At 40.5% G+C, this 12516-nt stretch overlaps 1 protein-coding gene across 1 annotated transcript in view; it reads right to left on the bottom strand.

The window, feature by feature from the left end:
- VWDE (von Willebrand factor D and EGF domains) overlaps positions 1 to 11360 on the bottom strand; it is a 40593-nt gene extending 29233 nt beyond the window's left edge. Inside the window, exons 1-4 of the mRNA XM_072851479.1 lie at positions 11242 to 11360; positions 5937 to 6121; positions 2822 to 3053; positions 692 to 757 (exon numbers count right to left, since the gene is read on the bottom strand). Of these exons, the coding sequence (XP_072707580.1) occupies positions 692 to 757; positions 2822 to 3053; positions 5937 to 6121; positions 11242 to 11329 (571 nt within the window). The 5' untranslated portion in view covers positions 11330 to 11360. The remainder of the gene's footprint in view (positions 1 to 691; positions 758 to 2821; positions 3054 to 5936; positions 6122 to 11241) is intronic.
- Positions 11361 to 12516: the final 1156 nt, after the last annotated feature.

Below are 12516 nucleotides of genomic sequence, written 5' to 3'. Positions count from 1 at the left end.
CTTTTTATTCTGTGCAAAAACAATATTGGATGAAATGACATTGACATATATTTTGCCAATTAATACACTAATAATATTTACCTTTTTTCATATGTGGTAATATTACATAACTGCTTAGAGAATCAGAGAAAATGTGTATGTTCCTTTTATTAATTATTAAAAGAAGAAAAAACTCTTTATCAGCCTTTGATTATATTCTAGCCAATAGAAAGGTGCTGAAGAGGGGGGAAAAAAAACCAAACCCAAGGGAATAAAATACAATTAATTGTTTTACCAGACAGGAGAGAGCAACATGCAAAGGAATTTGCCTGAGAGAAGAATATTTTCTCTACTTATGAAGAAAGAGGGGAAAAAAGAAAAAAAAGGGCTATGTAAAAAGGAACAGAATAAGCAACAGTATGATTTGTAGATTCATCTTATATTTGACTCCCAAAGAATCAAAGTAATCTGTAAATCAGCATTATTAAAATTACTTTTTAACATTTTGGTACTTATTCTGAACATTATGCTGAGAAAGTACTTTTGTAATCCAAGGTCTGAAATTGCCTCCAAACTGTTCATTTTGCAACAGACTGAGCAATACTGTTGATAACATGAACATGTTTTTATTCAAGATAGAGTATGACTAAATGTTGACATTATTGGGTCATAGATGCACAGAAAATCTTGAAAATCAAAACAAGATACTCACTGCTACAGACACCTTGAATTTCCATTCCCTCAGGATCACAGGTCTGTGGCTTTGCGTCTGAAACAACTATAAATTGTTCTTAAATTGTATATTCACATACATACAGAATATGTACACCAATGCTCTTAAATTATTGCCTTGTGTTAAAAATACACCAAATATCACAAGATGCTAATTGAAGTGAATTTACACTTCAGAAGCAGAACAGAAGCAATCTTGTAATCCAATCCATGTACAATTATGGTAGCAGTCAATACAAAGCCTTGTGCGGGAAATCACAAGTAGACTGGCTACGCCTAGGAGGAAGGGTAAAGAACTTCCCACCACCCCTACATCTTTTACTGCAGATGTACCCAGCCAATACTTATAGATGCTGTTAGTGAATAAAAAGGAATTAAACTATTCTCTTGAATATATATTTTGTCTCCCCTAATCCACATCTGAATGCTTATTCATTAATTGTAACCCTGGACAGCCAAATTCAGTGCAGACCTGCTTTGAGAAAGATCATCTTTCCTACAGGGGCCTAAGAAAAAGTGCTTGTACACTGCTATTGTTTGGTACTTTGAATGTTATTAAAAAAAAGGCAGAACTTTGATTAAACATGAAAATATCGGTGCATTTGTAACAGGAGGAGAAAGAGGTTAGTCACTCCACTCGAACTAAGTCAAAAGGGCAGCAGCAACACTGAAAACCCCATTCACCAAAAAGAACGAAGAGCAGATTTTGATGTTCCACGTTTCAGTGAGACAACGTTTGAATTCCTTAGCATGTAGAGGAGAGACTGTTTGAAAATTTGCATCAAGTGTTTACAGCTATCAAGTGTTAAAGAGAAAACACAGTACACATGGTAACCTAGATACAAAAAGCAGCACAAGAGTACAATGCAATTCTCATGAAAACATCATCTTAAAAGAGGGCTTTTAAACTCAAAATGTGTTTCAGATTTACAGTATTCAGCAGAGCTGAACCAGAGTTATGTTTCTTGCCTACTTCGTTTGCAGGCAGTAAAAATTTGCTAGCTCGCTGCCTATGGTTTTTATACCCTCTTTCCTCTCCATAAGCCATCATCCAAAGTAAATGCAAAGTCCTATAGTGCAGGAGTTCTTCATTGTTTCAGCCACTTGCATGCTGAAATGTCCCATTTCTGGCAGTTTTTTTCTGTCAATAAAACCTTGGAGAATGCCTTAACAACTGGACCTAAAGGTATAATGATGGGCCAATAAAGCACCAGAAAACCCACGGATAGTTTTGCTATTAAGCTTTTGAAAGCAGTCAGTAATAGAGAATATGACTTGGAGCAATACAGTATATGACGCAAAAAATATTGCTAGTATTTTCACAATGGTGTTAGAGCTCGCAGACCTAATAAGAATTTCCTACCGCACTAATTTGTCACTATTTCACAGTATTTATAACTGTAAAGATTTAACCACGCCTTCCTGAGGCTATGTAAAACATTTAGCATAAATAATGAAATACTGAAGTTTTGAGCTGTGAACACCAACACACTTTTGCAGCACAAGGATCCAAGACAACGCAAAACGTTGCAAAAGGACTCCACTTCAGTTCTTTCTCAATAGTACTAATAAAGTTATGTATCAGTAGAGCATTTCTGCATTGAATTTTCTTCTAGCAACAATGTGTATACTCTCCAGAAAGATGACAGAAGAGTTACAGAAGAGTAAGAAAAATATTCCTAACGACGCTAAACAATAATTGATATAAATACGGTTTGGTCAAGTTCTTAAACAAAATTTACTCTGACACATAATTCTATGCATATTCAGCAGTGGGTATTTGCAGAGTATGAGTGCCATTCTAGGTACTCTAAATTTTGACTTCTAGATGTGTCTTATATCCCCACCTCATTATATGGAAAATTTCAATTCTTAAGTTTCTGAGCTTTGAACAATACTTGAGTGCTAATTGTAAGTTAAAAAGGAGTGGTGTGAACCCACCTTACCACACCAAGTCATTTTTCTATTGTATCACTATTAAAAGTAAGGATTGCAAGAAATGTTAGCATGTATAGCTATTTCCAGACATTTCCGCCCAGCCAAATACCAGAGAAAGACACTTACTCATAAACACACACACTTAGATGAGTTAGAGCATGCATTTTCTCACCTTCTGCACAATACCCCATGCATCCTTGGGTGGGCTGCAGTAAGTAAACAAAGAAATCTCCGCAGTTCCTCACACTGACAGGGATTCGGAAAAGACAGCAGTCTTTTGAAGTGCTGAAGAAAAACTGCCATGTAGCACAAGCTGTTAACTGTTTGATCTCACCGGGTCGAGGCATGGATTCTGACTCCCTCAGAGACAACCAGACAGGGGCTTGAGTACCACAGTGATTCATCTTCAGCACCAGAGAAAAACATCAGAAAATGGTTAATGCTATATCAAACTTGCTGTGCTTTAGTGAGAGGTACATATGTATTCAATTAATTACCTGCATGAGCTTTTAGCAAAGTTTAGACAGTATAATTGAGAGCTTGCTTACTTTCCTCCTCAAGGTTGAATACACATACATACACAACAGACTTAAGCCCTTCTCTGAGTCTAATGAATTTGTGTTTCTAAAGACAGGCTATAATTTAGTGCCTGAAGAACTTAACTGGGAGCCACACCTGAGTGTTTTGCCCAAAAAAGCTAACAGTTGTGTTACGGCTTAGTGAGTTACCCTGCACCCGTTAACCTACAGTAACTGACCGCGTGCATGCTATCAGAGCACCGCAAATACAGGGCAGAACATACATACACTGAATATCAACTAAAGGTGCTAAAGCTGACACGTTTTATCTGCCCTTTGCCACGGTCTGAAGGCTCAGCTAACCTCCTGGATTTCTTGTAAGAGATGTGGCCAGCTGATGCAAGGTTACTGAGTTGCAGCTCTGGCCAAAAATGCAAGACACCTGATAAGCCCTCTCTGTCTTTCAATTCCCCACTTTTAGAAATAGATGTGCTTGTAACATGCCCCCCTCCCCCCGCAACAACCACAGTGACTTTGTAGCAACCCTAAATCCTTTGGTGTTTACAAAGCAGTGGACTTCACAGGGTCTGTGGTTCAGTTGCGCTGATTCAACATGTGATTTAAGAGTGCTGTTGTTCCCTCTCTCGCAAGCAAAAGCCTTGTTCAGTGCTTTTCCTCATGGAGTGAGAAGTGTCCTGTGGATAGTCTCCTTCACCCCTCACCACTGTGGCTACACGAAGTCTTCAGGTCAAGGAAGCTGCCATGCAGCTCACAACTTAACAGTAGTACCAATCACGGTAACCAAAGCCTACACCTGATTTAGCAGACACCAGTTTACCAGTGGAATACAGAAAAATTAATCCTGAGAAAAGGAGACAAAGAAGGAATCTGGTTCATGGGTTACCAGTATGAGTTAAAGATCACCTCCTGTCTTTCATGTGCTGCAGAAAGCAAACTGAAGAGAAACACCTAGAAGGACACTGTGTGTTAAAGCCAGCATTTGCAAAATATTTACATGAAAACTACAAATCTGAAATAGTGAGATTTTGAGAACCTCTTCTCCTTCATATGTTGCCTCAAGTATTCCTTTCTCTGACCTGATAGTGAAACAAGGTCTTAGATCATCTTGTCTTTAGACCCCTTGGTCTAAAGACTACTGCAGACTCATTGAGCAATTACTCATCTCAAAAGTACACTTTTCTTTCTTAATCTAGAGTGTCTGAGCCCACCATCAATCCATCAGACAGACAGAATTAATGAGAAGTAGACAAAAATGGGATGGATTGTTTAACGGAGTCTGAATCTTTGACAAGGATTAAATATAGCTATAATAAAAGTTCTCCTAAAGGGAAAGGAAGGAGGAAACTTCCCAAACAAGACATCCATTTTAGTTTGGTTTTAATGTTTTGACTTTGAGATTTCAAAATAAATGTCTTGCTTTTGTCACCATATGCAAAGAAGCAGATGTCAATGTATAAATTTCATTTGCTGAATAAGTTTTGAATCAATCTCTTTCCAACTATAATTATCTGGACTCCTCTGTATTAGGAAGGTAGGCTATTTTTACCAAATGTTTACTAATCACTGAGAACTTTGGTCAGATTTCTAAAACTTTCCTAGATGATCTGAGAACGTATCTTGCTAGTCTAACCTCTGTTCTGAAAAACACACAGTTTTTTTCCCCTGGTTCTTTGCATAAAAGTATCCAGTCTGAGAAAATATAACTAGTTAATTAATTTGTATCAAATCTAAGTGAAAGAAAGTCCTTCAGGAATCCTATTTTTTGCTAGTTTTTTTCAAAATAAAAGCCTGGATAACAGTAGCCTCTACAACACAGCCCTCTGAGTCCTTGAGTCAGCTACACATTAAAGGTACTTCAGTGGCTTTATACTGCTGTAAAGATTTAATTAAAAATAAAATAAGTAAATAAATGGATAAAAATAAGAGGGGCTGGTATAAACTCAGCTTAGTTTTATTAGCATGTTTTAACTGTTTTGTAGTCCTTCAAAAGTGTTTCATTGTTGGGCTTTCCTTTTCTTTTTTTTTTTAAGACACTGTGACCAGGCAATTTCAATTCATTAGATAAATCACGGGTAAAATATTCTAATGACATTTTTATTTCTTTTGAACAAGGAAATGTTTTAAAATAGGAAACTACAAAGATATATCTCCTTAGAATATAACAGAGATGTTGGTACGCTCCAAAATAAAGCATTACAAGTCTAAAGTATTAAATATTCCAAGTAATTCTTGAGTCTTAGGGGACTTGCAGATGACAAGGCAACTAATCTTCAGTTAGCTCTGTTAGTTCAAGTCATTTTAGGAGTAATCTCTTCTCTCTAACATGATCACTTTAAAAGCTCCACAATTACTGGATTCATGTGGCTGCAAGTCTTTATACCACTTTCACATGGCCTTCCTAACAGACTGACCGTCACATAGTTGCAGCTTTACAACATGATATCCCTGCTACGCTGCCACTGAGAAAATCTTCTTTAGCAGTGACTACAAATGACAGGTTTTGAGTGCTCTAAAAGGGATGTAATTTATCATCCTCCGCTATTGCCCATTCAGTGTAAAATTTTCAACACTAAAGACTTAATTGTCCAGTTAACACATTCTAATACACTCAAGTATTTAGAGATAATAAGTATTCTGTATTCCTCCACATCAGTCTCCATAACCGTATTCTTTTTTTATACCTACCCTACTGAAAAATTCTTAAGAAAAAATATGTATTTCTCATAATCAAATGAGTTGTAACAATACCTCCACGCACTTGGTCGGCATCTCAGCAGGCTTATCAAAAATCATAAAGCGATACCATCCTGGTGTTAGGGAATGGTCACATATTAAATCCTGAATAGCTGATTGCTGGAGGTGGGATGAATCAAAATCAATGCTTCGGTAAGGGCTCTGCAGGATCTGATGTCCACCACGAGAGCATTCAAGAACTGTGGAGCAAGAGTATTTCAAGTATCAAGATGGAATGCCTAACAAGTATGTTAGAAAAGATGTTAAGTATGTTTAATGGGAAAATATGGATATACCGCAATATGATGTGAAGCTACTTTTACTGAAAAACGCATTGAGGTCTTAGTAACAACAACAAATAGGTATGTTAGCACTCTAAAATTTAACAGAATTCATCATGTGGTAACTTTCCCTTCTGTAAGTGGACAATAAATGCAAATTAATAACCACATTAGGCATTTACCCTAGATGTAAAAACAGTGGAAAGCAATATGTTTATACCTTCTCTCTGGATTTTGACTTTCTAGTTCCACTGACGTTTATGAAACCTAACAACCTGAATAAAAATGGGGTGTCAGATATATGAGAGGATCAAAATCTTACCTCAAGAGGAGTAAGGATTATCCAAAGGTCTTTTGTAAATAGGTTACCACTCTACAGGGTTCCTATCCATGAAATGAAGAATTCCCTCAAATGGATGAGAAGTAGTTGCATACAGTTTGCATGTATACATGCAGATCATAGCAAAAGTGTGTATGGAAATGGGTAGATACTTAGTCACACATTTTAACTCAATTTGCATGACCGACATGCTAAATTTTAATAAAGTAAATACAACTGACAAACATATTTTTGGACATGTAAGTGACCTTGTGGCCTCAAAAAAAATCCCAAAATTGCTGATAGGTAAAATGAAGGATCAGAATCTGAAGAAGTCTTTACAACAGTTTTTTTAAAATGCAGACTCTTTCAGAAATAAAGCAGAATGCCAGAACTTCTGAGTCTGATCTAGCAGCTGAGTTGACTCCTGTCAAAGACAGTGACAATAAAAGTTCTGGCTAATGGCATATTTGCATGCAACATACTGAATGGCCATTCTTGCTCAGGAACGTGCTTGGGAAGTGAAAGTAGGGGAAAATAAAGTAAGAGAATATTTATAAATAAATAACATTTAAAATATACCTATCTATTTACCTTGCTTTTAAAAATGGATACCAACGGTCACTGACTGTGAACGGAATTTCAGGTTATATTGAATGACACAGTTAATCTTAATTCTTGCCTCTACTATGCTACTGATGAAGTAAAAAAATGCAGCTGTAAGCAAAGCTCTATAATCTTACATTCTGAATATTAATACTCTGATCTTCAGTTTTCGCTCCCAGGTTTTTCTGTGTTTGTCCCGTGTTTTGCATGGTGTAATTGTGTCACTGATTACAAACATTTTGGTTCAAATCAAGCAATAATGCACTATCTTCCACAGTTTTCTTGTCATTGTCCAGATAACCACAATTATAAAACAGTTTCAAAATCAGGTAATTCCCCTCCTTTAAATGGAGAAGATGCCCCAGTGAAAGAAGAGACTTCATCTCTTTCAAGCACAGTATGAGAATCCTATAGTATTTCAAAGACTGAAGATTTAATCTGCTATGGCTTTAGGCTACCCAGGCAGGTAACAATAGCTTTATCTTCTATCCTCTAAGGGCAGATGGAAGTCAATGTGATTGACTGTGCCACCACTGTGCTTCTGAGTTGCTTGTAGTAGCCTGTAGGCTATTCATGTCCATACAAGTTGACCTCATCAAGAATTTATCCTTCATTGGAATTTGAAGAAAATCCCTTGAAGAATCACAGGTCAGTCATGTGTGTTATTGAAATGTTTTCCAAGCAAGCTACAGCGCAAGCAGTTTACGAACCATGGGGAAAGTTTCTTCCTGTCTTCTATTTTTTATTGGAATTCTCCCTTTCATACAGCACCCTCATTAGTTTTCTTTCCTGTAACTGAATCACTCCTGAAACAATTAATATCTGTTACCTTTTCCATTAATAAATCAAGCTAGACATGAGACAAGTCTTTATTTTCTTTTCCTCCACAGTTTAATTAGATCATCGTTTGATAGATCTTTAAAAGAGCTGACTGTACTCACTTGTAATAGGGTTATAAATCCTACTAAAGATCAAATTATACGTTCCTTATTATTATGCACATCACTTTAAAATGTCACCCAGCTCTTCGTGTATTCTTTCTTCCTTTTTAGAAGTATGCTAATATTTCCATAGTTATTGCTTGGGAATCTCATGTTGCGTAAACTGGTTGATTTTTTTTTTTTCTTTCTTTTATTTTCCTTAGCTATTCTGCAAAACAACTGAAAATAACTGCCATCATCAGTAATACAAATTAAAATATTTTGTTGAACATCTGAGCATAACTGCTGTGCTGTCTAACTCTAGCAACAGCAGAAACAAATAAAACTATCATATTTATGGATACATACACAAGAAATGAATGTTGTGTTCTCTGTAAAAAAGTTACCCCTGCAGACCAGATCTGTTGAAATCACAGGCATTTAAGAGGGGAGTTGGCTAAATTTTCCACTGAAATAATGATTTCCTTATTCAGGATGCATAAAAAAAAAATTTTGATATAAGCATTCTTTCAAAATTCATTCTCAGACTGATGAATACCGATTTTGCTGTAATGCTCCAGAAAAGCTTTGCTTGTGTCTAACATGCAGCAATTTTCAGCCCAATGATCAAGTCTGACAAAATAATAAGGAATGGAAAACAGGGTGTGATAACTTGAAAGTGCTAAGGAAGCTTACCTACAGGGCAAGCTTACCTACCACCTCTGCCTAGTATGGGAGGAACACTGAAGTATGGGAAGATGTTTGTGCTACTGTTGACTTAATCCACAATCACAAAATATTCTGACATGCTCTGACACAAAATGGAAAACTCATGTTAGTTTTAACAGAATTTATCATTTAAACATTATATTATTGATGGAAATCTTTCCATATATATGGGAATATTCTTAATTATTTATTTTTGGACCTTTAAATGTATTAGTGATTTAATAACTTTAATTTTAAATATTTGCTTTAGAATAATGAAATTCTAATTATAAAATACACAATTGAATACTTGAGAATTAAGACCATGAAATTCAGCCTCCTTTGTAGATTGTGCACCATTGGTTTAACTTAACCTAGCGGAGACACATGCGATAGGCTATGAGGAGAGACTTATTTCTAGGAAGTCAAACTCTCCCATTTTTGTTTGGAGGTCCAGGTACTACATACTGTCTGCTGAAAAAGCAATCCATTTTGGGAAATATGCAGCTGTTTCCCTAGAATTTGAGTTTACTTATCATATTCTGTGCTTCTTTCCACAAACACCCTATATTCTGTATATGGCTCTCTACTCTTCTTTGACTGAGGTCTCTGCATGCCAGGAAGAATTTGATTCCATATTTGCTTTTTCCTGACCATCTTCAGGATTAATACAGTGAGCTTTGCCTACTTGGTCCTGCCAAGGACCTACTTGGTCCTGCCAGATGTGAGAAATGTGACCCTAAGCTGGAAAATAATTCAACTTTTGCAACATCTTGAACACAAGGACAGCATTGTGCCGGCAGATGAGCCTTTTGGGAGAGCGAGAGACAAAATCTCTGCCAACACAATGGGGTTTGTACCATGACTGCCACAAACGGGGTCAGGTAATAGGTACTCTGAACACCACACGTTAACCAAAAGTCAAAGAGGTTCTTGAAATCAACACAGGAGCTCATTTTCCACAAAGAGATATTGAAGCGGCTCCTGATGACTGCCTCTGAGGCAGTCGGGTGGCAAACCAGTTCCACAAAGGAAGGGCAGAGGAAGGACTCGTCGATTCCCTGTTCCCATCTCTGTTCCAATCCATGGGCAGAGAGGGGCCGATGACTTTCCACCTGTCCGTAATGTCTGCAGCATTATGGAGCAGTCAGGACATTATGGACTGAGGACTGCTGGGTGCAAACCAGAGCAGAGATGGGAAAAGGAGCCACTCGCGGAGAACAGGCAGGCAAGGGCAGAGTAGCAGGCCTGGCAACGCAGTTCCTCAGGTACAAATAGCTTCTCAGTTTATACCTCTGCTGCCCAAAGGCCGGGATCTGGCAAATGACTACAGGTGAACAAATAGTGCCATTAGTAAGTGCCCACTCTGATCTTGAACGTGCTTTTTCTTGCGTCTACTGCCTGCAAAGGATACAGCATGTCAACATCCCGAGGCAGAAATTAGAACTAGGACTGCATTTAACAAAAGCACTCAGATGTATTTGTGGATTTAAACTCTTCCAAAATACTAAAATAGAAAGAAGTTCACTTTTTGGAAGAAGTTATCCTGAAATAATTATTTAGGGTAATACTTTTAAAGCAAAATATAAAAATTACTATTTACCTAAAAGATACCATTTGCTTGGATGAGACATATAAAAGAACACAATCCCAGATGTTGTGGCAATGACAGTATTATCGCAATGCAATGGAACAGGAATATGAATACTCCTGTACACAGAACAACGAAGGAAATAGAATCAACACGCACACATTAATACATCTTTATAAATAACCCTACCTGAACGGGCGTGAAAACATTTTTCAACCACTCATGTGCACACCCTAAGGGGTACTTTGTAAAGGTAGTAAATAGTTGCATAACCTTTAAAAAAATGTAAAACATATGCTTACAGAATATTTTCTAGTAGTTCTCAATATAATACGCTATTGTATCTACTCTTTACGAGGATTTTCTCTCTGAAATTTGAAACAATACAGATACGGTTTTTGCACAGGTTTTGCAAAGCATTTTGCCGAGGACCCAGGGAAGGGTGTGCCAATGCACCGAATGTGCTCCAGCACACAGGGCAAGGAGAGCAAGGAAGACAGAGTGGGAGAATTAACATTCCTGGTCTTCGACTTTCACTTGGTAGGTGTTCCCTGCAGGTGCACCGTGACAATGAAAATGTCTGTTTTGTCACTTCATAAAGTTAAGCCTCTTCCAGTGAAACCAGTTGCATGGAACTACCGGGCTGGAAAACAAGCCATGTGCGGGCTCAGGGGAAGGCCCTGACCCGCGCCGCTCCCTGGCACCGGACAAGGCGAGCGCCGCCCGCCAGCGGGCTCTTCAAAGCCCGGCGGGGCTGAGGGCCAGCACCGCCCTCGCTGCGCCACGGCGCCCGGAGCGGCCGCCCGCCTCCGCGCCCTCCCGTTCACCTGCCGGCGGCGATGCCCGCGCCCGCAGGCGCTCGCCCCCTGTCGGTGCCCGGCCCGGCGCCGCTTACCTCGCCGGCGGGGCCTGGCCGCCGCCAGGCTCACCAGCACGGCCGCGCAGAGCCAGAGCCGGCGGGCTGCGGGGGCGGCCCCCGCCATGGCCCCGCCGCGCCGGCCGACCGGCCGCTCCGCTCCGCCCCGCCCCGCGCCGCGCCGCTCCGCTCCGCCGCCGCGCTCGCCCCGCGGCCGGGAGGCTCTGCCGCCGTTCTGGCGGGGCGGGCGGCCTCTGCCCGCGCTTCTGGCCGCTCCGCGCTCCCACGCCGCGCCTTAGAGCAGCCCCTCCCTCGGGGGGTCCTCGGCCGGGCCCGGCCCTCAGCCCGCCTCCCTGCCGGCCCCCGGCCCGGCCCCGCCGGGGGTCGCGGCGCGGGTGTCCGCTCCCGGCGCCTGGGCGGCGGCAGGCGGCTGCGGCTTGTGCCCGGGCACGGCGCGGGGGGCTCGGGCCCTGGGCGCCAGCGGTTCCCCGGCGCGCCTGGGCATCCCCGGCCCGGGTTTTCCATGGGGGGATGTTACCAGCAACCGAAACGCAGTGACTCTTGTCGGGGGCTCTGTGAAGTTGCCTTTTTGAATCCTAGACAGACCCAGAGGTGCTGGGTGTCACGAAGGAGCAACGTCCTACTGTCCTCTGACGCATAAGTGCATTGATTTTCTAATGTGCAGTAAAATGCTGGAAAAGAGCCAGTTTCAAATTGTTTGCCATGAATGCTTTGGTCATTTCCTTAGATCACCAAGAGTGTTTTATACTTCTGCTTTAGTAACAATTACAACCTGCTGCGTGTGATACCGTTAATGCAGAATGAGTTTAGCGAATATTTAACAGTTTCAAGCACCCAAGTTTCAAGGCTTGCTGGGAGATGCTCTTCTTTGGAAATGTCTAGCAGAGGGCAAAGAAGAAGACAAATCTCAGCATTTAAGATGTGGTAATGCTGGTGTTTTTCTTCGTAGGCCTGAGGTTGTGCAGGCGCTGGACTACTTTGCACACACAAGGCTGTACAGCAGTCCACAGAAATGTTTCATGTTCTCTGTAGGATATGTAGACCTAAATCAAACAAATAAATATTGCTGATACTAAAACACAGCTTACTGCCATCCACTGAGCATCTGCAGGGGTAAAATTTTCAGCAAGAACTGCTTCTGGGAGGTACTGATCTGGGTGGCTCTTTGCAGAGCAGGTTTCCCTGCAGAAGGAGGTGCCAGGGCTTGGAGTCGAGGCGGAGACGCAGCATCGTTGTGTGGGTAACCTCCGTCCGCTTTCGTGCACACACCCTGAGCCTCTTCACTGGAAGAAG

This window comes from Ciconia boyciana, chromosome 2 (assembly GCF_034638445.1).
Source record: "Ciconia boyciana chromosome 2, ASM3463844v1, whole genome shotgun sequence".
In the NCBI taxonomy this organism is placed as follows: domain Eukaryota; kingdom Metazoa; phylum Chordata; class Aves; order Ciconiiformes; family Ciconiidae; genus Ciconia; species Ciconia boyciana.
Note: the sequence above shows the minus strand (reverse complement) of the source record. Positions and strands in the feature narration are given on the sequence as shown.